Source organism: Bactrocera oleae, chromosome 5 (genome assembly GCF_042242935.1).
Source record: "Bactrocera oleae isolate idBacOlea1 chromosome 5, idBacOlea1, whole genome shotgun sequence".
NCBI classification, from domain to species: domain Eukaryota; kingdom Metazoa; phylum Arthropoda; class Insecta; order Diptera; family Tephritidae; genus Bactrocera; species Bactrocera oleae.
The window spans coordinates 31,332,926-31,360,466 of NC_091539.1; the positions used below are offsets into that span (position 1 = coordinate 31,332,926).

Sequence of the window (27,541 nt, forward strand, 5' to 3'; positions counted from 1 at the left end):
GCCTCTTTGGCTTATATCATATACATCTCGTTTGAGTTAATTACGTTGATTTTAATATTAATATAAAGTAATATGAAAAAAGCAATGAAACTTAGTTGATACTCTCGCAACATGTTGTTACAGAGTTAAAAATTTCGTTCACCTAACGGGTGTTAGTAGCAAGTAAATCTAATCGAGTTAGATACAGAGTTATGTATGGTATATACTTGTATAAATGATCAGATTGACGAGTGGAGTTGAATTCCTGATGACTGTCGGTTTATCCGTTCGTCTGTCCGTACAATAGATACTTATAATAGACGGGCGGAATCAGACCATAGCCACGGCCAGAAAATACCCTTAAGCAAAGCCTATGTAGTGCTATAACTAAGCTACAAATAAAGGTATCAAACTTACTGAAGGTAAGTCTTTCTACCATCTCCTCACGCTGTGTGCAAATGAATGATATCAGATGATAACAACTTCCATTCCGCATATAAGGATTACGGGAACGATCCAATGTTACGGTGTGAGAATGCACGAGATCGAATCACAACCGCACTTACATTTCATATGTTATAGAAGCTCCAATAGATCCATTAGAAAAAACTTTTTACGAATATTGCTTTGCGAAAAACGATAAAAATCGGGACATCAATTTTCAAGTCCCCAGTTACCGAATATATGCTAGCTTCTTTAAGTCGATTTAAACTGTATATATCGGCCAATTTATTAGATACCAAATATGATTGTGATTTCTTTACACACCCATCTATACGTGTATGAGTATATGTATGTATAAATATTGTCTTTGTCAAGTCCTTGCTAATATTTACTGAACCAACAAAGCTGTAATACACTTTTAAAACAACTTGCGACCGGTTAAAATAAAACAACCCCAAAAATTGTTTAATAAACAGATTTTTTATTGAGAACGAAACTCTGAGTGTATCATTATTGATTTCGTTGTAAGTTCTCTGTACAATAATTTACCACAAGTAACGAGAGAGCAATGAGAGAAACACATCCCTCAAAATATACTCAGAACTCGCGTGTTACTCGTACGAAGCAGAAGTCATCATGAAATACATTTTGTTGGAAATATATACACATTTGCAAATTGTTTAATAAGCTAAAATATTAACCGATTGGTCAACTTAGAATAGTGGAGAATAAATTGTTTAAACTTTATTATTAATTATTTAAATAAAAGTGTTTTACTCCGACATCGCTTTGTGTTTTTTGTGCGTTATATTTTATCTTTAATTGTATAAAAAATATTCTATATTACAATGGATATACCATTATCGATGTTGTTGTTGCTCAGCCTTGTATTTACCGTCATAGGAGCTGTTTTAGTTCTTTTGTTGCAATATTATCTTTACTTACGATTTTCTGTACTTCCTGAAGAGAGCGCGGAACAAAAGGATATCAACACGAAGTACTCATTGCCAACGGTAAGCCAAAAAACTCCAAAACTCAAAAAGTAAACAGGAATATTTCGCACTTGCATATGCAATATTATTGAACATTTCAGACAATTCAGCAAACTGCACATGCCATAAATCTATCGCCACCAACATCGTCGGTGGCCGGGCACACGCATACTGTAAGTGCTACCGAAGCAGCACCATTAATGTCAATTAACTTTGTGATGCAATTCCTTTTCCATGAACTGAAAAACTCGAGTCGCGTGCGGAAATGGTTCTACCGCAAATTGTCATTAGAACTTGATGAGCTATTGGCAAAAACTACAACCGGCAAATTGTTTGATAAGTTGACGGTGAGTTGACAACAATCATTACCTATACAAAAAAAAAAAAAAAAACCACGATACCTCCAATTTACTTGGTTCCCAAGCTACGTCAGCATAGCTATCTTTTGAATTCGTTTCAGTGCTTAGACAAGTTTGAAAAGGGCAAAAGATCCATATGGTCCAAAGAATTTCACAAATATAGAAATTTGCTTATAGTCGATGTGAATTATATTTTCCAGTTTTTTTAAATAAATAGCAATGAAAAATTGGCAATGAAGAGAGCTTCACTATAATGGAAGTAATTTTATTTATAGATAAAAGAACTGGAGCTTGGTGATCAGTTTCCTGAGATTAGAACATTACGCGTACACAGCATTGAACTGAACGATACCGGCGATCGTATTGAGAATCTCGATATATTACTTGAAATTCATTATAATGGAAATTTTCGAACATCCATCGATGCCGATATGGTTTTAGGTAAAAAGGGATCCCTCACCTTAATTGGTAAATTAAATGATTTTATACATATCTTTGTTCTACTAATTATTAATTTCAATTATTTTAGTGAAACAATTGTCTGGCTTGGCGCGACTACAATTTACCCGTCAGCCATACACTCACTGGTCGCTGAGCTTTCTGGGTGATCCAGAACTTGATTTGGCGATCGAATCCAAATATCAAGGTCGTCAAATGCAATCGAACATCACCAGTCTTATTTCGAACCAAATACGGAAAGCAGTGCGACGAAAGCACACGCTTCCAAATTATAAACTACGTTACAAGCCATTTTTCCACAAAACACCCGAAGAAGATGCTGATGGAGATATACAACCAAATGGGACGCTAGAAGTCCGAATGTTCGAAATATCACGACTCATGTGTACGGAAGTTACAACAGAAGTTTATTGTACATTGACTTTAGCTTCGCTTGCATTTGTCGAGATACGCCAGAAGGATAATCGCAATGTGATAGTTTTGATTGACGTCGAGATACATAAGGCGAAAAATCAACAGATCGGCATACTTTTTAAGCAAAATACTGAACAATGCGTGGAAATTGAAGCGGTTTTGCCCAACACGCCCGCATGCAAATCCGACCTACGTCCAGGTGACATGCTAATTGCAATTGAGGGCAAGCGGGTGCAGTCCATCCAACAAGTGGCGAAGATATTCAAAAGTTTGCAAACTTCAGCTTATCGCTTACGCATCGAGCGTGTTATACCAGGTATCATAAGAAATGATGCAATTTTGGAGGATCTCGAATTATATGAAGATTTGGGGGATGCTCATATGGGCTATAGTGTGGGCAAGACGCCAACTGAGCACAATGAGTTAGCCGGTAGACAAGCATCTACCCGCCAAAGTACAGGTGACAAAGGTTCTTCTAGCGAATCTAGTCTTGGTAATACTCCAACTAATTCCCCAAAGAAAAGTAAACTTATAACGAAAGCACTGAAAAAGACCATCAGCCGTGAGCTTAATGAGCATAACAAAGAAATAGAAGAGGAACATAAGCTGAAAAACAAACAGTCATTAAAATCGGAGGATAAGACGAAGGGTTCGCCAAAAGTGTTGATTGACACGGTAGGTGAAGTGGAGCATTATTATCAGCACTCAACCGTAGATCGCAGTATAAATCGTCTCATACATATAGATGATTTGAGCTGCTTCAAGTTGGAAGCAAAGTCGCGTTATTTGAATATAGGCGTGTATTCAAAAAGTGCCGGTGATGGTTTATTGTTAGGCTATGTAAACATACCAGTGGGTCAGATTTTAGCTGAGTGTTGCGAAACAAGCTTAGTCCAGTGCTGGAAGATATATGAACTAAGTCCACCAATCCCGCAAGATTTGTATGCAATATTTTTGTGAAAGCTCAAAATTATTTAATTAAATTACTTCAACTCCTTTTCGCAGGAAGACGCATAAACTTTCCAGCCAATCTGGCTTTATACCTGACTTGTGTTTTGGAGATGTGCTTTTCGCTTTTACCTGGGAAGGTAACCCCAATCTGCAACCTAGCGAGCCACTAACCAAACAGGTTTCTAAGTCCAAGAGCAAGTAAGTGAGACTCACCTTAATTCATATTTAAACTTTTTCGCAAAAAGATATTCCTTTCAAAGAAATAACTACGCTGATGAAAAAATGGATAACGATAGTGGTGTTTATGATACAAATTCGTTGCGGATCACGCCAAGTTCCAGTTCACTTACATTGATTAACCAAACAACTTCGAGTCAGTTGCGTTCGCACAGTTTTGTGCGCACCCATTTTCAACGTGCAACCCAGTGCGATTTCTGTGGCAAAAAAATCTGGCTGAAAGATGCGGTTCAATGTAGTGAGTGCGCCATGTGTTGCCACAAGAAGTGTATATCGAAATGTCAAAATGCCACAGTTTGTGGTCCTGTTGATTGCTCCAATGTGCTGCGACAACCGTCCATAACTAGCACAACTCCAGAGTTCACTGTTACCGATGCAGATACTTGCGATGCTTCTGAAGGCGAAGAGGCCATGCTATTAATATCGGGCGAAGAGTCGGCAGAAGCAATGTCCGCTAAATTGCCACCAACGCCAGTTCTCGAGGTTCATCGTTCAAGTCTGACAGGACTATTAGCTCAAGGCATAAAGCGTGTTAATTCAGCGAATAATCTTGCTATACCTGGCATTGTGTCCGCATTGGCTGGGAGTAGTGGCGGTGGATCAAGTGCTAATTTAGCCACAATGGCGAAAAGTTTACCGCCCAGTCCACAAAGATCGCCATCTCGGTGAGTAGAAAAAAATGCATATAACAAATTAAGTACATTTACAAATAAATTAGTTGAATAACTCAGTAATTTCTATATAAAAATACATACCTTTATACAATTTTAGTAAATCCTCGCTGGCTTGTAGTCCTTTTATTACTTTCGATGTAGTTACAAAACGTTTGGAAGCTATACCATCAGAGGTAACAGCTCTGAGTATCGAAGAGATTAGATCTATTAGTGAGCCAATAATCGGCATCCTGAAAGATGAAGATGTTATGACTTTAGCTAAAAATGCTAGCAAAAATCTTTATAGCGAATTGTCTACTGCTGAACGCATTGAGAAAATCAATTCATTGGTAAGCTCAATAACATGCAGTTCATCATCAAGTCTAAATGTTGGACTATAATATCTACATGTTCGCTTGTAACAACAGTAAGTGACTAATGTTTTATATATACGAATATTATGCGTATTAAATATCTTGCATTTCCGAGTTTTCTTAGCGCTGTTACAAGCAACCGATAGATAAACTATTATCTGAAAAGAAAAGTGCTAATGATATTGTACAATATCAACTTCTTTCATTTTCGTGTAGCTTAGCAAACTTCGATTGGCTTTAGACAGCGAAACGTCTCTTTATTCTAGCTTGGCGTCTGTGGACGCGTCGAAGAGGGATAATATTGACGCGAGTAGTACAACACTAGGAAAGTCGGAGGACCGTGTCCAAGCGCTCAGTGTAATTATGTTGTATCTGTGTACTGGATTGCAGCACGCCCAAGGCTTTGAGCTGCGTTGAATGGAATCAAAATTTTAAGTTTATAAAAAATAAATAAGTGTAGAAAAATTTCGGGAACACATAAAAATGCTGATCTGAATCCTGAAGTATTAATAGTGGCATTTTAGTGTAGCGCTAAAATATAATACTCCCAATTACATTTTTTTGATAGTTTCAAATAGCAAATTATATGAATATGTAATTTTATATACATTTGTCTGCACAAGAACGTCTTTCAACGCATATTATATCTAAATCTCACATTCTTGTACATCTTATGCATATTGAACCTAACAGTATTTTTGTGAGTAAAAGTTGTTTAAAGACCAAGAAAATGTTTTATATACTTCGATATATATAATATGTACGTGTATGTCTATGTAGGTACACAAAGAGGACTTGGCTAGAATTTTATAAATTCGGTGCACACTTATTTGTTCGTATGTAGTTGCAATTATTATGTGTGGAAGCTGCCATATTTCGATGTAACATAATTTAAGTCTGCTTATTAAGATGTAATGTTACTGCATTTTTTATCATAAGCGATCCTTTTAACTGCTACGCCCCACACAAGTGTACATACTAACTCTCCAATTAATTTGACGACAGTTGTCAAACGTGCTTAGAAGGTGCCAGTAATCTATTTAGAAACGCAACTGTTTATTATTTCCTCATATATGACATGAACATGGCTACATTCTACCATTTACTCTGCAAAATCTTTTCAATATGTCATATATGGCGCTTCTTATTCTCTTAACTATACGGACAAAAGTTAGAAACCTACTGCTCATGCATTTAAATATTTTGAAATAACTATTGATACGCCAAATTGTGGATTGATTGGCGATTACAGGCAGTACCTTAAAGTTTTACATATAAGGAGTTATGCAGCTGGGTAGGTGCTTATGAGTAACATTCAATTAAATATAAAAAACGAAACTCAGATTTATTTAGTATATCAAAATATATAAACTAAACGGGTTGCGGTTTATAGAAAATAAATAAAACTAATTACTCATACCAAACTACTACTAATAAACTATTGCCTATACAATGCCTACAAGTTTATATGAAAATTTCAAGGTCGATGTGTGGCGCCCAGGCTTTATCCAATCTCTAATGGATGCAAATTTTGCTCGCTTAACTTTTCCAACCACACAAATAAAAATATATAAGAAGCTAAGCATTTATAAATATTTACTTTACTGTAACTTATTTGTTGCGAAATTAAGCTGTATTTTCATAATGGAAGTTTTGTTATATATTAGATATACCATAGATGACTTAAGGTTGAGTAATAGGGAATAATTTTTTTATGCACATTAATAAGGGCAAGATTATTATATATCTTTTACATTTTCATATAGTGCAAACATTTTATTTGTGCGCTTTTAGAATTAGTGATGAAGTTTTAATTGAAAAGCTCCTATCCTAACAGCTAGCTACATAGGAGCTAGGTATGAATAATACATTCAAAACTGAACAAAATATCTCAAAATCAGAGCTATCGAATATACTTACAAACTATGGAGCAATGTCATAATTTCATAGTAATGAAAATACAAAAGACTTTAAAATAATCCAAGAAATATCTACAGTTATTTCTATGAAAGTTTGATATTCAGTTGCTGATACCTTGTACAATGCGAAATTGCACACCACTTTTAAGTTATGTATAATAAAATTCACTCTCTCTAAATACACAGGGTGTAGCTGCAAAATTTAGATTTGCATTCAAAATATATTCCTTTACCGCCGCCTAAAAGTATGCATTGATTGATCATGGAACACCAAATGCTTGTAGTCTCCAAAAAGGCTTTTACGCTTGAAACAAATTCCATAACTGTTTGGTGTATATTTTTTATTTAATGAACAAAAAAGACTTTAATATTGTCAACTATATCATCAGCAATTTTATTGAAATTAAAGCATGGCGGTGCAATGTGAAATATCTCCACAATCGTGTTGGAAAAAAAGAAAAGATTACTCAATACAAGAAATTTTACCAAAAACCTGCCGCATTGTTAACATGAAAATTAAAAATCACATTAGTACACTTACTCCAAATAATAAACATCAATGCTTTTTAATATTTAATTAATTCTTTAAAACGCTGCGTTTACTTCATATTCTCATTTTTATTTGTGTGTCTGCATTACCATGTTCTACTATAAACTGTAAAATTAACAATAAGAAGGAGTTGTGTTTCCATTAAGTATATACGAATAAGATGTCTAAGAAATATATATAAGTTGCTAATAAACTTCTTCGGAAGCGTAATATATGTTTTGTTAAAAGAAATAAATTATTAGCAACACATGTTTTACTTCATTGTCACATTTTAAAGACTTATAAGCTTATAAAGTTTTTAACAAAAATAAATATCATTGAAAGATTGTCAAACTTCACGTCTCTATTATTTCATAGTTGTTGCATTACTTAAATTAACATAAGCTTATAAAATTTTTCATCAAATTTTGGGACTAACAAACCTAGGGTTAAGCTTTAAATGAAATTATTTGCGAGACCCACTCACACACATATATATATGTATATGTATATATATTCTGTAATTTGGAATCTGTTACGGTCACGCAGAGAGCACAAATGAAAATTCATTTGCAAATAAAAATAATTACTACCAAAATAAAAATATATCAACATGGGCACGAAAACACGAATGACCGAGTCATTGTATGATGGAAATATTGTTTTTGCTCTATATATGTATATATGTATTCATATTTATAGGTAAAATTTACGCCGTAAGTGGAAAATCAGTCGCACATTCAGAAAAGCCTTGCGGACATTGCAAAAGTACATATACATATTATAATGTGTGCATGTGTGAACATTGGGCAAGTTGCCAGCATTTCGGTTTCTTTGTAAGTTCTTAAATATTTCCGCAGATGAAGCTGTCACAAAGTGCAATGGAACAATGGAGAAGAGTTCAATAAATCCTTGGAAAAATTACGACTTTGAAGTAGATTAGTGATATATTGGAACAATGCCTTTGCATCCTTTATACATAGTAAAAAATATAGATATTATATCTAAATAATATACAGGATTAGTCTACATAAGATATATTCCAACCACATAAGTTCATTTATTCAAAGTGTTTCCCTTAAAGACAGATTTATCGTTAACTAACAGTAGCACATACTTGTACATGTATGCAGCTCGAAATTTCTCTCTTTGCATTTTACTATGTGCATTTACTAAAACACTCGTACGTATATTTATAATTAGCTCTTCACCAAAACTTCATTTAATTTTTTTATCGTTAAACCACTTGCCAATTCCTCAATCTAAATTTAGTTTGATTCATTGACATTAACGCACTATTAAGTAATTAAGCTTATACAGATAAAAGATTCTGAGAAAATTGCTAGATTTATAAAAAACTAAATTTTATAAGAAAGAAAGTAGACGAAATTTAAGTGCTTTTAAATTGAAGACAATAAGCAACAATATATAAATTATAATAAGATGTATAGTAATAGAGCTGTTAAAATATATGGAACAAATTTGATACTTTATGTTATAATAATATGTGGAATATAATATTTTTAAAACTAGTAAACTTAAATTAAGCTGCCCAATTCGACCCAATAAAAAACAGCTAAACAAAACGAACTATCAAAGTTTCATACCAATTGTTAACAAAGCTTTATTCTTTATTCATTCGTACGACAGCCACAAATTTTTTAATTTTTTCTCAATCAAACATAATTAACGAGATGAAATTGTTGTAATCGGTGCGTTCATTATATACATAGCACATGGTTATTTATAACGGATTTTGTTTTGTAATTATAATTATACTCGATAAGTTTTATTTCTTCTTCCTTGTAGATCTCTCAAGATATTAGAACCAGATATATATACTGCCTGGTTATCCAATTGGTTTTTTTGCAGTATTCACAGAGTCTATTAAAATTACGAGGCTCACTTAGGGTCTGGTTTACAGTCCATCACACTATAAAAGAGGTTTAAGCTTCCACATTTAAAATACTTTGAAAATAATTTAAAATTATTAATTTTTAATAGACTCCAAAGCTTTTGATGGTTTGGAATGAGGTTATATATTTTGATTAAAAAGGTTGAAAATCACAAAATTGCACTAAGCTATCTCTGGCAGTGCAAGAGAATCGTACTCCGATTATAAGAATTGAAGAAAATGCGTAATAAGTGGAGTGTATACATCCATAAAAACAATTCGTTGACTCGTGACTTTTTTTATTTGGACAATATTCTTTTAAATTTTGTTTTAAAATTATTTCGGTTTTGTTTTGATTTTCGTTCGATGCTCTTTCTTTATAATTTTTACGTATGTAGATAGCGGGATTTAAACAGATATACATATGTACATACATATACATACATATGTAAACTATACAAAACCAAATGTTTATAAATAAATGGGTTAATACGCACTATGCTGTACAGTAATTACCCGTTCAAATGAACACTTGGTGGATCGATAGCGATCGTTCCTCGACTATTATTTAGCTTAAACACAACACGGGCGACGACGAATATTCGTTGGACGAATTTTGGCCGAGTGTTGCCGCCGTGTAAAACACAATACGGACGATTTTCGTCGCAGCTAGTGTGTATTCCGCGCTCAAAAATATCACAATAAATGACGAAGCCAAACATATGCAATCTTAATATTGCCAACGCAGACATTTTCTTAAAATATTCTTTCTTTGATATGGTGAAGCCGTTTTTGCCGCCGCGGTCGGCGATAAAATTAGAAATAGCTCTATCTCAAAAATCTTCATGGTGGTGGAAATTCGCCGCCGTCGCGTATTGTGTTCATCTTCATACACACTCGTGTGTTCTAATCACCGACGGCGTAGCCGAGTACGACGAATATTTGTCGTCACCCGTATTGTTTTTAAGTTAATAAACTGTCTTCGATTCTCCAAGCGTTACTTTCTAGCGAATTGAACATACTATACCATATGCTCAAACAAACCGGCAGCGCTTGTGGTGCAACACTGCTGTATGTTTTAAAAATACAAGAAAAAAAGAAATAATAAGAGTCATTTTATTTCTGATTTGAACCATTCACAATAGTAAAAATTAGCTAAAATATGCAAAACAAAAGTTGGCAGCATTGAAGATAGAAGTTGTACCACTTTAATGAGGTATCCGTATACTTTCTTGCTTCAATTTAACTCGATGTCTGTATAGACCGTAATAAGCCTGATAGAATATTAGAACAAAGTCAAACTTTGGAATCATTCTTGTTTAATAATTTGCCATTTGAATAAATATTTTATTAAATATCTAGTTAGGAGTAACGTTTCAAAACTTATATAGAATTAAACATTCTAATACCAATAAGTTTTAAATTTTCCAACTAATATATTAGAATGAACTGTCATTAAGAAGGAAGTCCTACACCATATCAATATCTTCCCCCAGAGAAATCTACGCCAGAAAATTAAAGGTTGTTATTAAAAATTAATTTTTCCTTACTCGTCTTGATCGACATCAACGCAATGTTCGTTAAACTGGTGCCCCACTGCATATCTTTTTCTCGAGTATAATTTTCTCTTGTTTGTTTGTAGATATAAGTGCTAGAGGGAGTACATGGTACTCTCTGATATCTCTCGACCTGTGTTGTGATTGCCATAGACTGTGCCTATTTACATGTACATCCTACCCACATACGTAAGTACGAAAACGTGGCTATAGAAATTATTAGTTTTTTTATTTTTGTTTTGATTTCGTTCGACGCAATTATTCTTTCTTCTTCCGTGGTATAAAAACAGCTGATGGCGGAGCTTTTCAACCATTTGAAAAACGGAAGACATACGTAAAGTTAAGATTTAGCGTTTTTGAAATTATTAATAATTATTTATTGAAATCGAAAGTGTTAAAGGCAAATACAAAATCATTATAACATATACATATATATGTACACAATTATTCTGAACTTCTTTGATTGGATGATTAAAAAAACAATATATGTAATAATCAAAACATAGACAAGAAATTAAAAATAAGGTAGAAAATATAAACAGTGAACTCCATAAAACGTAGTGGCAGCTGCAGAGTGTATATAAGTGCCCACAGCACGGGTGAAAGACCCATAAAGTTAACGTAGCAATAACTTCGAAACCAACACAGTGTTGCAACTGTCTCTATTGCATACATATTTTGTGTAATAATAAAATCCCGAATAGTGTTGTTAAAAAATATACAAGAAAATGCGTCCTTTCGGTAACGATATCACCAATATTGCCAACAACAGTGGCAACAGCAACGGCGGCGGAAATAACAATAATAATAACAATAACACTAACAGAGTTGCCACTGGCAATGATATTAACGGTGACAGTGTGCAGATAACTGACGATCCACGCGTGCCGCCACACATAGCCCGCATGGGAGGCATAGTGACCTGCTCACCGATTGCGGGGCGCGGTATTATTCGAGTGGTTGGCCGCTGTGAGGATGCAAAAGAGAATAATATATTAGGTACGTAGAAACGCTGATTTAATGGAACAAATTTTGTAAAATCTTTTCGCGCATTTTCATGTTACTAATAATTACCTCTATAACGGTTTTCAACTCCACATGGTTGAATTGAAGTAAAATTTGGTGTTGCCAACCTAAACAATTAAAATTTTATAGATAACTTAGAAGCTAAAAATTTTTACACGAAAAATATAAACAATTTAATGCAGTTATTGCTCATGAAAAGGTGAATAATTATTATGGTTAAATGGACATTAGTTTTGATTTATAATACTATGACGGAAATTTCGGAGCCAAAACTGGTATGCTGCATTTACGAAAAAGCTTTTAAGATCATTCAAATCCATTGGAACATCCTAACGCAATGCTTTATTGACATTTAAATGGATTTAAGTAATGGTTGCTGAAGATTCATAAGTTTTTTTTTTTTCATTTTAGAGGTTACATGGGTTTCCTCGTGCAAAACATGACCTATTTTCAAAATTTTTTTTCGATATAACAAATGAAATATTTTAGTATAATTTTTTATTATTCCAAAAATACATAAAAGGATTTTGTGAATTTTTCAAAGAAAAATATTCGAAACTCGGCCATTGCGATCAGTCATTTTCGGCAGTCCCTCGGAAAAAAGGTGCCTCTGCGTTGACAGCAGAACTTCTTAGGGGATCATCAAAACAAAAAAAAATACATGGTTTAATTAAGAGCATAAACTAGATATTGGACGAAAGAAAAAACAAAAAAATTTAAAATGTATTTTCATCAGACGTTTTTACAATAAATTGCAAATTTGGTAAAATCACTCGACGATAAGTAAACATTTTGTTTTTTTGCTAAATGAAATGAAAAAACATTTCCATTTTATTTTTACTGCTTCCTTGTTCAGTTTCGAAGTTTTTCTACACGATCTCAACAAATGTTTCACCCTAATTTTTCTATGCATTTGTTCAAAATAACAGATAGAAATGGTTTAAAATTGTATGTAAAATTCTTTGTTTACCCGCTATATATTTTCTATTAATATTTTTCCTAAATAACCGTAGTAATGCTTGGTAGCAACGGTAGTTTTTTGATATTCTGGTCAACATCACTGGCACAGAATTGAAAACGGTAATACCACAAAAGTTGAAATTTGACAACATTTCAACCGAAACTTTTTTTTACAGATCGAGATAATATCGATAATACCGAATTTCAAAATTTAAACCAAAATGAAGTTGAGTTGAAAACAGTAATAGGGGCTGGTGTTGCGTATTATGTATTAGATATGTCATAAGTTGAAATCCTGTTTGATACAAGTTTATTAAATTTAATTTTGTTTCAGGGGGGGGGGGGGCTAAGGTTATGCGGAGTCCATAACGGTAATTTTGACACGTAAAAACTTTTTTAAGAACCACAAGCCTTTTACAGCCGTTTTTAAATTTGTGTACGCACATTCAAATTTGTAGCTAAAGGTCTGTTTAATTTTGTATTTCTGACAGTTCTATGACACCCAGCTCGCCAATTTACAGAGCATAGCATATATAATATCATTATATTATATAAGGTAACAAGTGAAACAAATCAGATTCGTTTTTAGTGCGACCATATAAAATATCGGTATGTATTACGTAGTAAATGCTTAAGCATATACAGCTTTGTATCTTTACATAAAGCATATTTAAAAGTTTGTGCGACCGTACCGAACTTAATTCAGTATAAGCAACCAAAAATTATAAAGCAACTAATAAGCTACAGCTAGACGATTGTGATGTAAATATTATACATAGTAAATATATTAGTATTTCCAGCCATTGAGGCGCACTGAAGTGAGCGTTTGGATTTCACGCCCGCTGGTGGGGCATTGCTGTGAAATCAACATTTACATTGTTTAGATACGTCGAACAAAGTAAAAAAAAGCCTAGTTTTTTATGGGGTGTTAGTGTTTCGCCACTCGCAAGGCCGCGGTTATTCAATGGTTTCTATTTAACTCACTGGTGATGATGGTATGGTACAAGTATATCAGAAATCTGGTTGTTGTTTGTAGGTCAAAGTTGAATCAAAGATTTTAATATAATAATATTTGTTCACATTATCTTAGTATTATTTTAAACGCCATAATTAAATACGTGTATTTAAACTTAATCAACAACTAATTTCCTTATCTAAACTATATATTTTTGAAAAATTTATTTTATTCGCATATTTATAATCATAATTTAATTATTCTCTCAGGGTCTGGCTCTCAATGGTCAGAATAATGTACATACAAATTCATTAAAATACATTCATTAATAGCTCTCTTAAAATTTGCAATGAGTCTTTTTTTAATTTCATTTTAAATATTAATTAATATATACCAAAGTTTACAAAACACTTTATAGTTCTAAATATATAGGAATGATTATTACTAACGGTTGCCGACAATCCACGAGACGGTTTTTTACTCGGATTTCTTTTTACGTACATATGTATGTATGAATTTAGTTGTGTTCTTCATTTCTTAATTCTCAACTTTAAAAAATGCACTGTTTTGATACAATTTGATAAAGTTCTAGTTTTATAATATAAATTCATTAATATTCATTGTTAATTCTTGAAAGATAATTCACAATAAAAAAATTACGAAAGCAAGTATTGTTTCATAAAAGGTGTTATTACAAATAATTTAAAGAATACGAATTTTGAAACTTAATTTTCATAAATGTTTTCCAAATATTTTCCTTAACGATATCCACACTTTAAGTCTTCTAAAACACAAAAGGCACATGGTCTTCAGTGGGCTTAGATTCAACCATTCTGTATACTAAACAATGAGGCAGTTTTTCATAATATTTCTAAAAAGACGATTATCTTCTCCGTAGCCAAAGACAGTACGCTTTCTATAATTTCAATTTGGTTACGGTTGCGTAGAGGCTACTATATGGCTTGTTCTGGTCGTCTTTCATTAAGAAATGGTAGTACAACTTGCAAATAAATAAGAATGCTATACATACATACATATATAATATATATAAATATGCAAACTTAGCTTTTCGTTTACATTGGTGTGTCAATGTATATTTCGGTGTTCATCGAACAAAATAATAACATAACATAACATGTTGCTACAGAGTATAATAATTTTGTTCAACTAACGGTTGTTTGTATCACCTAAAACTAATCGAGATAGATTTCATATTATATGCGTATAAATGATGGGGATGACGAGACGAGTTGAAATCCAAGTGACTGTCTGTCCGTCCGTCTGCCCGAGCAAGTGATAACGTGAGCAAAAATTGAGATATATCGATGAAACTTTGTGCACATATTCCTTAGCACCCAAGGGAGCTCGGTATAGCAAATTGGCGGAATCCGACCATTGCCACGCCCAAAAAACGTCATTAAACGAAATTTTTAAAGTTGCATAACTAAGCCGCAAATTAAGATGCAAAACTGTAATTTGGTACAGGAGAATGCAGTAACCAGGGAAATCTGTGGGTAATAACGTTTTAAAAGTGGGCGTGGCTACTTACGTTCACAAATGGTCGCAATCGCACTATAACTTGTGACAAAAATGGGTAAAAGCAGGTCTTCCTTTTCCTTAGCCCCCATATACCTAACATAAATCTTTTCGAACCTTCAGTTTACTTTATCCCGCATCTATCAGTCAATATGAAATAAATCTTAATGAAATTCAGAAAAAATCCTTTTCTACAAGGTGCGTTCCAAAGTAAACAGGACTTTAAAAAAAATACAGAACAAATGGTTTTATCGGCAAAATCAATTCATTTTATTCAAAATAGTCTCCTTCTGCTTTAATACAGCTTTTTGCACGTCGAATACGGCGCATCAACCGCTTCAAAACTCCAAAGTAGAATACCGTATTAACGTTTTGGCCGGGTGGAACAAATTCTTTGTGGACAATACCCTTGGAATCATAAAAACAAATTAGCATTGTCTTCTCTTTTGACTTCTCCAGGCGCGATTTTTTGGGTTTCGGCTCATTTCTCATTTATGTCCTCACGACCACTTTGAAAACAAGAGTATGAAATGTTCGGTTCCACCCGAACTTAACCTTGCTTACTTGTTTTCTTAGTTAGGTATTCTTTCGCCACATTTTGTAAATGCTACTCAGTTGCATAAACACATTAACCTATATTATAAACCTTTATTAGGAGTCATTTTTAAATAACCGATATGTGCCTTTCATTTAGCCAGTTGGTGCACAATGTTTATATTTCGTAGGAAATGCGTGTTTGACCACCAATTAGCTGTAACATACATACATACAAGTATATCTATTTCAATTCATTAGTCATACCAACATTGCTTATGTAGGTACATACATATATGTATTTTAAGTTGTATAATACCTATTTTTACGTACATACCTATAAACATTTCGCATTTTTCTACTACTCGTTTGTCTGTACATATATATGTATAGTATAATATATGCATGCATACAGTGCGGAAATGCATATGCTTTTATATATATTTAATATATACCTATATATTTAGGTATATATGCATATAAATAATTTAGATTTGTTGCATTACTGCTAACAAAAAGTAAGAATGGGCTAAGTTCGGGTGTAACCGAACATTTTTATTAGGTATATGGGGGTTAAGGGAATAATTGATCCAATTCAACCTTTTTTTAAAGTACAGACATACTATAATCAGAAATGGATTCCTTTCAAATTTCCATAATCAATCTTACAGATTGACCGCTACTTTCAATAAAATGTTAGCAAATAGAACTGGGGTTCACATATTCGTTATCTGGAGGCTTGAACAGTTTTCTCGAGATGGGCAATTTTTGGTCATAAGGTGGCACACCTCAAAGGCACTATTGGTGCAAAAATGTAGTTGAAATGAGGTGTTTAGTTATTGATTTAGCGCACTTTTTTATCGCACGTTTTAACAAAACCGTTATATGGGAAGTGGGCAGGGTTATCACCTGATTTCACCCATTTTGACACTATCGTAAGAAGGATTGAAAAAATTTGTCCTATGCAAATTAGGTTGATATAGGTTTATTAGCTTGGAAGATATATAAATTAAACTTATTAAGGGGCGGGGCCATTCCCACTTCTTAGAGATTTGCAAACCATAAGTATACTTGTGTACCACAAGTACTTTATGTGATTCGTTGTGTCAAACTTAAGTTCTGTATCTTAATTTACGGCTTAGTTGTTGATCATTATAGGTCTTCTATTAATGGCATATTGTGGGCGTGGCAGTGGTCCAATTGCACCCATCATCGAACTCGTTCTTACATTTGTTTTAGGGAATGTGTACCAATTTTCAACCAAATATCTTAATTTTTAAAGTTACGGTAATCCAGGTTGTTATATAGCGACATGGTGGAAAAAAACGCCATTATATTATATTAAAAGCTTAATGCGGGCTATTAAGTTAAATCCTAAAAAACAGCTTTTTAAATAAAGAGTAATATTATTTAGTGCAACCACATACTATCGATATACTCAATTCTGTGTTATTCGTAGGTAAACCAAAAAAGAGACGGCTATACTGCTGAAATTGTTCTAAGCTCTTATACAAACTATTATATCGACAATATATAATATGATCTTTAAGAAACAGCTCCGTTCCACGATATATAGAATGGACAAAGATTTACCGAACTCTGCAGATACATTCAACTTCAACAAAATTCAGCATAGAACAGGAATATTGAAATAAAGTGTTAGTAGTAATGCCTTATCTGATAGAGTCAAATTCAATACTGCGATGCACTTACAAACGATTTAAAGAGGATGTTATGGCGATTGAATAAAATTCAAATATATTCTAAAACATTTTTATTCAAGTAAATAAAAAAAAATATAAAAGAACGTGTGGCACTCGAGGATAGTCACGGTAAAGTTATTACATATCATTTTTTATCAACTTATGGAATTATGATTGTTTATTTATTTATTATGCATTATTATTTTTTCTTTGATATTAATTCAATTTACACTTTTGAAGCGTGGTGACCGATAAGAAAAAAAAATTGTTTTCTTTTATTAAATAAATTGGAAGTTAATATTGTTTAAAATATTTTTATTATCTTACAATACTTGTAGGTTATTCAGGTTAATGGTAACTGAAATAAGAAACATAAGTTTGAGACTAAATATCTGGAAAATATCGCGTCAATAATGGTCCCATATTTTGTTGTGGATTCTTGTGGATCATTATTCATTTTCAAATTCAAATTTTCCGAAAGAAAAGTTCTCAACCGCTCAGAAATTTTATCAGCGAAGTTGATGTTGAAATGGCCAGCCAAGATAAGTGGAACTTTATCACCATTGATAATCCGATTGAAATACCTTATAAATACAAACGATATACTGTTCCAAAAGGTAGGGTAGCTAGTTACCAAAATAATAATAATAATGCTAATATTATGAATCCGAATATTGAATAATTTATTTTTATTAATTCAATTTTTTCTAAATTCCATATTTTTATTTGCCATTAAATAAATTTTTTCTTAAATATTATTATTTTTGAATCACCCTGTTGTCTCTTCAATTGATTTCTATCGCTTGAGATATCGAAAATACTTATATTAACTTGTGAATTTCAAAATAAATCGATTTTTTTTTTGCTTATACATATGAATATTTATTGCATATATATTTGAAAATATTTTCCAATAGTTTAAATAAGATCCGCTAAATAGTTTCTGAGATATGACTGTATTTTTAAGAATTTTTGAACTTAGTGTAACGTTTTTTACTTAGTTTCGATGAGGAAAATTTCTCCGAAACTGCTTTACCGATCGCCTTGAAATTTTTACACGACATTCCTAGATATAGTAGTCCGGCAATAAGCGAAGATTTTTAATTTTAATTTTGATTTTTTAATCAAAATTTTGACTACTCCTTCAGTCATTACCGGTATTTATCTATTCGATTTGAAATAATTTTAAGTAGAATGATCTGTAAGTTTAATTTTAATCATTTAATTCTGTAAATTGTTTTGATCTATTTATTAAGATAAATTCCTTTAAAAAACCACGAAAAACGTTTTTTTTCTAATAAACTGCAAACGGATAACCCTTCACTGAATTTTGGGTTAATTCAAAAGCAGTTAAGTATTTACCCGCCTATTGTCCACGTTTTGAATTAAGCCACATGTAAACCTACCGTATCATACTTTTCATTAAATTTAATTTAACTGACGTTATTCGATAATAACGATGGTGTGCTAGATGGTGTGTAGTTTAGATCATAAACAAACGTTATATAGGGAATGGAATTTTCCCTACGGAATGTATCAAGTACATATGCTTTTAGTCAAATCAAATCTTCTCTCTTTCCTAATCCATGTATCTCAACTAGATTTAATTGTTATAAGCAAAAGTTAGGCGAATTATTTCAAATATTTGTCAAATAAAAAAGCTCATCTGGCTGTTCATTTATATACATACATATACTTTACATAGTCTCCCACGTTTCCTTTTGGGTGTTACAAATACCTTGGCAAACTTAATACACCCTGGTTAGAGTATAAAGAGTTAAAACCAATCAAAGCCTCACCAGCATGTTGCGAGAGTATAATAAGGCATTGAACTTGTTTATTATAATCTTATCATATAATTACCACTTTGTTAATTGCGTAGGCAATGTTTTCATATGTACATATGTGGATACTATATATGTATATGTACATATAAGTACAGCTGCGGGAACTGTTTAACTGTCCAGTCGTTACTTTTTATATAAACTCAGTACAACAAACATGATTATTAATCACTTAGTAAAATTAGTATTTAATACCTTATAGAAAAGTTGCGATATATTAACTATCAACTACAAGAAACTCACTCGATCAAAAAAATAGCACCTCCACTCGATTTTTATGAAATAAAGGAAAATGATGAAGCTGTATAACAAAAACATGTATTCAATTTATAGTATTTAAATTTTACATAAAAAAAACTTTGTTGTAATACCTAACATTGCATATCCTTTGTTGGAAATACCAGCGGTACATCGTGTTGCCATGGAGTAAACAAGTTTCAGACATCTTTCCAAGGGAATAGCGTTCCTAGCAGCCTATAGCTCAGTATTGTTTTTTGGCTGACAATTAAACACATCTTTCTTTAAATCGATCCAAAGATTTTCAATTGGGTTCAGATCTGGCGATTGTGTCCATCAAGCCTACTCGATTGTCCTGGAACTACTTATGCGCCTTTTTGATGGTATGCTTTGGATAATTATTCTGGTGCATTGTCGAAATTAACCATTCTAAGTGGCAAACTACATGCGCTTTGCTACAGGTTTTGTAGTGAGTAGCGGCACTTTCCTAGGGCTGTGAGCATTTACTTTGTTCTCTCGTAGACTGCTTCTACAGTAACAGTCAAATTCAGTGGCCGCTGCTGGTGTAAATGGCTTTGCTTTGCATAGTCTGGTTAAGCGTGCTATAATTTTTGGTGACATTCCTCTCTTTCGGCCACGTGTTTCCACTTTCGGTTCATAATATAATATAAAGCGTTTCGAATAATTTTCTTGAAGCAACCGACCCTTTTTGTATATATGTATATAATAAGTAACAGGGGATTCAAGCAGAGTTACATTTATCAATAGCCTTTTCTCGACAGATCACGCGTGAGTCATGTCAAGCTGTTATGTTACTTTTGTTTAGTATTGTTTTGCATTTCATCATGGAAAGACTTACGCCTGAACAACTTTATTACGAAAACTAACGTTCTATAAAGAATATTCGACCGAATCATCCAGCACGCAGTGAAGAAAATATAGCGGCCATAGCTGAGAATGTACAGGATACCGTGGTTTGTCGATTCGGCGCCGTTCGCAGCAACTCGGACTGACGTATGCGAATTTCACGTCGAGCCTGCCTTTGATGCCTGAAATTGAACGTCGTGATCTCAGCGATTGCTGATGTGATTTCAACAAGACGGCGCCACTTCCCGCACATCGCACCACTTAATGTATTTATTAAGAGAACACTTCGGTAGCAGATATTTTCGCGTTTTAGACCGGTCGATTGGCCACCAAGATCGTGTGATATCACACCGTTAGACTTTTTCCTGTGGGGATATGTAAAGACTAAAGTATGTGCGAACAATCTCGATTCGATTCAGGTCTTGGAGCAAAACATCACGCGTGTCATTCGCCAGTTACCAGTCGAAATGCTCGAAAGAGTGATCGAAAATTGGACTCAACGGATGGACCATCATGTGAAAGAGATAATCTTCAAAAAATAAGTGCCACAGAATGTTCTTTCGAACATTCCCTATTCCCTATTAAATTTGAACTTTCTGTGTTTTTTTCTTTAAAAAAGTAGGGAGCCTTGAAGCGAATCACCCTTATATAACTATTTATAAGTATATGTAAGGTTAAGTATGGCTTTTACTATAACGTAAAGAAAAGTGTTTTAACAAGTAAGGAAGGGCTAAGTTCGGGTGTACCCGAATATTGTATACTCCTGCAACTTGCAATAATCAAAGCCGGGGAAACCTTCATTTGTTGGTAAAACTTTATATTCAAAATGTTGCGAAAGAATTAAACATCAATTATTGGATGAAATCGACTAAAATTATATTATTAAAACCTCAAATGTGATATACCTATGTATGTGAAATTAACTCGATCGAAGAGGCTAAATTTAATATATATTTAGTTGACGTGGAAAGCATCTACCAAACGGTCAGAATTCATTATATTAGAGTATGAGGTTTAGACCAAGATAAAGACCAATTCTAATCTAATTCAGCACTAAACCACATACATTTTATGCAAACTTCTATATTTAATCTATTGATACCATGGTCTTGAAAGCAAAAGCTGTCCTCAATTTTGTTAAACGTTGCTAAAATCCTGTAGATCAAATTTTGGACTAAACGAGCCATTCCGCCGTATATCTCATGATTTTAATTCTCATTCCAGCAAATTTGACTTATCTGACTAACTTTTCTAAATTAAAAAGACTTTATTGTTTTCTCTTAATAAATAAAAATTTAACAATTTATTATATTGTAACTATTAATCTTAGCTGTTGAAATTTTTGTTTCTGTAGCTGAGCAGTTTTAGATCTCAACACTTAAAAAACTCTCTTGCCTTTTCTGACTCGGCTAATTCCGCACGTATGCGGATTGCGCCCCTCGCGTCGGTTGGGCGGGAGGAGGGTAATCGTTGGGTTATTAAATTTAATAAAATATCACACATTTTGACCAACATGAACGGTTTAAATACAGGTGGAAAGAAGGAAATCATTTATGGGGTTTATTGGGGGTAGAGAAGGGGACGGAAGCAATTTTATATACAAATAATATTCACTGACCGGCAGAAAACTTGTTATAATAACGAAAATCATTATAAGTAGTATATGGGAGTTGGGGGTAGTATTGACCCAATTTTATCAAATTTTACCAATAGCACATACCACTAACATAACAGACTAATAAAATGATCACCAATCATACAGAGTAAAGTTTTAGGTACAAAGATAATATACTGTTATGAGTTAAACTCGCTATCTCATTTTCATTGAGATAACTATTGTGATAACATATTGGCTGCTATATGCTATATAAAGTCGCCAGAAATTTCAAAAATCTTTATATTAGGTATATGGGGTCTAAGGGAAGTATTGACTTGATTCAACCTATTTTTGACATTCAGACATACTATTATTAGAAAATAATCCTCTCTGAATTTCAATTATATATCTCGTACATTGACCGATATTTTCGGTAAAAAGTTATCTATCGGTACTGGGGTCCACATATTCGGTAACTAGGGGCTTCAACAGTTTTGGTTCGATTTGAACAATTATTACAATATTATTATGAATAATATTTGAAATCTGCACATATTGCAGCTTTCGCGCACTAATTTCATGTGATCTTGTACTCTTGTAAGTGCATACTACTTATGTATGTAAGCTTTGAAAATTAATACATACGTATGTATATTCAAATAATAATTATAAGCACCGAAATCTACAATAACCAAAAAGAAGTGACGCCAAATTAAACAAGTGCAATTGTATCTAATATAAATCCGTTCTTTATTCTCAGGCCACAAAGCCAATTGTTGGTAGCAGCTGTTTGTTGTTGGCAGCTGATCAAGCTGATATGTCTCGTGCTTTCGTTTTTTTTCCGACGTCGTAGTAGACCCTTTGTCTACTACTACAAACTGGTGGAATTAATCTCTTGGAACTTTACGGTTTTCCTATATGTACATACCCTGTTTATATTTACCTCTTCCGTTCTCTCTCGCTTTCTTTAAACAATACGTTGGGTTTAAAAAAACCTTTTCAGGAGAAAAATAATTAAACATCTTTCCCCCATAATCTCTATAAAATTTTACATTGTATTACTATATATATGTACTTATTTAAAAATATACATACATTTAGTATGTATTTAGACTTTTTGAAAGTAATTCCCATTATGAATTAGAATAAAGCCCTTTGTAGCTTTCTGACAGAAAATATATATGTTTGTAGATGGTTTCTTTGTTGATATTTTAAAATAGTAGTGATAGCATATTTTTCAGACATCCCAAATATATTTAGCCAAAAGAAATAATTAGGTCTTTCTTCTGTGATAAAATACTGAAAAACTAACCTGCAGTTGAATGTGATCTCAAAAATTTTAAGTACTCCTATCAGAGAATTTATTAACATTCTCTCCAAATAGAATAGAATATTATGTGGCCCTTCAAGAATTTGTACTTTAGGTAGGAGAGATTAGTTTTAATGTTTATTTATTAATTAATTTAATTTCAGTTGGTAGTCATATCTGTACAACATGTTGATAAATGTAAATTCCTAAATTGATCAGTTTTACTTAAATATGTGTATATATTTATTATACACTACAGCGCATTAAATATTATAGCAAAAGCTCATTTGCTCCTATAATTGTGAACTAATGTAGAAGAAAAGACATAAAACCAGAGAATTTGAATAAATTAAATATATATAAATATTTATTAACATTCTCTGATAAAACCTTACACGAGAGCTTTAGTGCAAGCTCTCTGCACAGCACGTTGTATATACTAGTACTTATGCTTAGAGCACAAAATAAATTATAAATAGATATATGTATGTACATACATACATTTGTACAATCAAACACATACAAAGAGACAAAATCCCACTCTTGGCCAAATAATTATTACTTATTATATTAATTTTTTCATACAATTCCATTGTGTTAATATGAACGAAGTAGCGCATTGACGACGTTCACCTCCCATATAACGAAATTGCACAAATATAGTATTTTTCTAATCGAATAAATGCAGCTTGTAATTACTTAAATTCGTTTAAAGAAAAACGTTTGAAAATATCATATTGTATGACAATAATATAGTATGTATTGATTTAAATTTGAATATCACAAAGCAAATCATAAATATGACTATCTAAACAACAACTTTTAAGAGTGTTTATTTCACTCTCTTTTATAACAAATTCTCTTATAACTTAATGTCTTTCTCAAAAGCAAGTGTTTTGATATAATGTTTTCTTCACGAGCTGCACAATAGATCTTTCACTCAATTTCCATCCGCGATTTGATCGTGTCGTTTGTGTTTTTCTGAATATATTTTCTAGGAAATATAATAAATCGAAAGCGAAACCTCGCGAAAATCCACGTGTACGCTGTTAGAGGGAAAATTACACTGTATTTGGTTATTTTTAATTCATTTCTGAAAAGTTGAAAAAATTGTCAACAATGGCACATGCTGTGGTGCGTGTTGTAGAGAGATGTGAAAATGCGCAAGATAATGAGTCATTAGGTAATATATATACTTTTGAAACTTATTAAAGAAATATCATGTGCTCTGGATTTGAGCATTTCATAACTTATTAAGTAGGTTACCAATATGTTACCAATAATAAAAGAACTTAGGTAGTATTGTAGTATTATAAACTTTTTTCTAAGGAATTTATAATAATATGCGCATTAGGATTGTTTGTGATAATTGTTGAAAAAAATTGTGTATGTGTTATTTAATTTATTATAAGTATGCGTATTAGGGTTGAGCGAAATTTTTTTTTTATGATTAGCCTGAGTTTAAAATTTGGAGATTATTAAAAAAGAAAATTTTTGGAAAAATAAAATTTTTTTTAATATCTAGAGGCGGACTCACTTTTAGGGTAAATTTCGACTAAAATTGGCGCCGTCTTGTTGAAACCAAATATCGCCGAGATCACGAACTTTAATTTAAGGCATCATATAGCGGGTTATCATGGCGCGATAGCGGTCACCATTGACAGTCACGTTCTCACCAGCATCAAGGAATTCTTCAAGAGCCCATAGAGCGAAGCGATGTCGCTTGGGAAGGTTGGGCGGTTTCAGTTCTTGCACAAGCTGTATTTTATACGCTTTTAATTTAAGATGTCGACGTAAAATGCGCCAAGTCGTTCCTCACGTCAGTCCGAGTTGCTACGAACGGTGCGGAATCGACACTCCACGGTCTTCGTGTACAGTCTCAGCTACGGCTTTCTTCACTGTGTGCTGGACGTGGTCTATTCGGTCGAATATCCAATAATGAATGCTGGTTCTCAAGATGGGTGATGGTGTTGCGAATAGTCCGCTCAGTAGGCCAATGTTATTGATCATAAGTTGAGCGAAGCGCATGAAACACATTCTTTACAGAACGTAAGTTTTCGTAATAAAGTTGCTCAGGCGTAAGTCTTTCCTTGATGAAATGCAAAACAATACTAAACAAAAGTAACATAACAGCTTGACATGACTCACGCGTGATATGTCAAAAAATATCTATTGATAAAAAGTACGTATACTTGGATTGGCCGTAATGTATCTTAGAAACTACTTATTACAATAGTAAACACAACTTACTCATAAATCAATAAGGTGGAATAATAACGAATAAAATTTAGAGTTTGTCCATTTATTGACTACTGTTCTATTAAAACGTATTCACATGTTTCACTATTGATTACAAGTTTTTGCTTGATTTCATTCAGTTTCATCAAATTTGTTGTTAGTAACCGTAGATTTTAAATTAAATTTAGCAAAATCATTAACATAAGTTTGTTTATTATTTTCAGACTTGTCCGAATGCCAACTGACGCAAATTCCCGACGCGATTTATCATTTAATGCGCAATACCCAACTAAAGACTTGTGATCTTAGTAGCAATGTCATCAAAAAGATACCAGCGAAATTCGCGCTCAAATTTAATCTCATTACAGGTAAGTTTTTCAATAAACGCATTAGTCAATATTTCACAACTGACTTACCACACATCTACTTTTCATTACATGAAGACCTCAACCTCTCGCACAATCAAATGGCCAAATTGCCCGATGAGTTGGCAGATCTAAATGCGTTGGCGCGGTTGAATATCTCACACAACTCATTTATTGTTTTACCACCAGTTGTGTTTAAAATGCCCAAATTACGGGAATTGGACGCCAGTCACAATGCCATTATCGGTAAATTCTCTATATAATAATCAATTTAGATAACCACAACACACATTTTTTTTTAGAAATCGACACTGATGAAATGATCACAAGCGATAACTTAGAATTAGTTAACCTGAGACATAATCCCTTGGGACGAACCTGCCACCGCAAATTGGAAAATGTCAGCACATCATTTCGCCTCGAATTATCGGAGTACAACGAGGATGATGATTGGTAGGCTTGTGGGATATTTTGTATATCCTGTAAAAAAATTATAGGCGATTATTTCCCAAAACTAAGCTAAAATAAATGGGCTTATTTGATTAAGTTTGTGACTGCTAAGTATATATTTTAAATACAACTTAGCAACTGATTATGATTAATACATTTGAGTACGCGTGGAGCCAAACCTCAAAGTACCTATTTATTGAATAAATTAATTAGAATGTTAGTTACTAAAGAAAGCATACAAAGTTTAGCTGATACGAACTGCTCATTTAGTCAACTTTCAGTAAACAAAATTTTAAAGCTTAAAAATCTGGGTAGGACATCGATTTAATAAGCCGCCTTAACAAAGAACATAGTTTTAAGAAAGAAAAATGAGATTGATAACTTTCTAGTTTAAGTTAGCACAATTAGCATAAACCCTTAATTAAATCGGTTCTATTGTACCTAACATTTTTTTGCTTTGAATGGGGGAAACTTAAACTATCAAAGCATTAATGCCAAAGATATATTTTAGAAATGAATGAACAATTTTATCAACTATGTAAGCATACACATAAGACAACCTGTATATATACTTAACACTAGGGTTTTCAATGTGATTTCTTTGCTAAACTAATTTTAACACTTTAAGTTATAACAGTTTCAAAGGAAATAAACACATGCAAAAAATTTATTTTTCTGGATGCAATTTTCTTGCTCTGGAGGCATTGGAGAAAAGCTAGTCAAACATGGTTTACGATTTTATATTTAATTTTTTGTTTGAAACTGCCTTAAGAAAAAGTTAAATACTTTTCAATTAATGCTTATATGACTAATTAATTACATTTTGCAATTCAGTACAGATCTTGTATTGTATAATTTTAAATTGTCCAAAAATGTGTTAACTTAAAGGAATATCTTTTATTTGTTTATCTAAAATTTTGCACGATTTATAAATAAAGTAATGTTTGCCATTAAGGGTAAAGTAACACAGTTTAGTTTTTTATCTTAAGCATTCTGATGTGGAATAATAATATCATTGGTCCTCAATTAATAATTGATAATTTTTTGTAAAAAGCACTAAAGTTTTTTAAAACAAATAATTTGCTTTATTAAAAGTTTTTATTTAACAAAAGTAGAAATAAACGTACATACATATAATGTACACATCATATGGTTTAATA

At 32.7% G+C, this 27,541-nt stretch overlaps 2 protein-coding genes and 1 long non-coding RNA gene across 4 annotated transcripts; 2 read left to right on the plus strand and 1 right to left on the minus strand.

Moving 5' to 3' along the window:
• Positions 1-1,271: 1,271 nt before the first annotated feature.
• Positions 1,272-7,664, plus strand: Pdzd8 (PDZ domain containing 8). Its single transcript, XM_014233492.3, has 8 exons — positions 1,272-1,436; positions 1,517-1,762; positions 2,050-2,242; positions 2,304-3,588; positions 3,653-3,796; positions 3,859-4,500; positions 4,607-4,838; positions 5,079-7,664. Exons 1-8 carry the CDS (start codon positions 1,272-1,274, stop codon positions 5,277-5,279), a joined length of 3,108 nt encoding a protein of 1,035 aa, XP_014088967.2. The 3' UTR covers positions 5,280-7,664.
• On the minus strand, positions 4,367-25,511 carry LOC118682620 (uncharacterized). Its single transcript, XR_011396697.1, has 3 exons — positions 24,866-25,511; positions 4,591-4,739; positions 4,367-4,496 (listed from the first exon to the last, which is right to left on the minus strand). It is a non-coding gene; the product is annotated as an uncharacterized lncRNA (long non-coding RNA).
• Sclp (leucine rich repeat containing protein 20 sclp) lies at positions 11,075-27,051 on the plus strand. Of its 2 annotated transcripts, none has more exons than XM_014233485.3 (4): positions 11,075-11,759; positions 25,791-25,934; positions 26,010-26,177; positions 26,234-27,051. In XM_014233485.3, exons 1-4 carry the CDS (start codon positions 11,489-11,491, stop codon positions 26,386-26,388), a joined length of 738 nt encoding a protein of 245 aa, XP_014088960.1. In that variant the 5' UTR covers positions 11,075-11,488; the 3' UTR covers positions 26,389-27,051. The 2 variants fall into 2 exon arrangements, with proteins under 2 accessions (XP_014088960.1, XP_014088961.1); XM_014233486.3 differs by lacking the exon at positions 11,075-11,759 and adding an exon at positions 24,292-24,511.
• The last annotated feature ends 490 nt before the right edge of the window (positions 27,052-27,541 follow it).

Excerpts from the sequence above, each read along its gene's own strand:
- Sclp (XM_014233485.3), top strand. The coding sequence starts at position 11,489 with ATGCGTCCTTTCGGTAACGATATCACCAATATTGCCAACAACAGTGGC. Across the intron at positions 11,760-25,790 it reads AAAAGAGAATAATATATTAG|ACTTGTCCGAATGCCAACTG; the intron begins GTACGTAGAAAC and ends TATTATTTTCAG. Across the intron at positions 25,935-26,009 it reads CAAATTTAATCTCATTACAG|ACCTCAACCTCTCGCACAAT; the intron begins GTAAGTTTTTCA and ends CATTACATGAAG.
- Pdzd8 (XM_014233492.3), top strand. The coding sequence starts at position 1,272 with ATGGATATACCATTATCGATGTTGTTGTTGCTCAGCCTTGTATTTACC. Across the intron at positions 1,763-2,049 it reads AATTGTTTGATAAGTTGACG|ATAAAAGAACTGGAGCTTGG; the intron begins GTGAGTTGACAA and ends TTTTATTTATAG. Across the intron at positions 3,797-3,858 it reads GTTTCTAAGTCCAAGAGCAA|AAATAACTACGCTGATGAAA; the intron begins GTAAGTGAGACT and ends TTCCTTTCAAAG.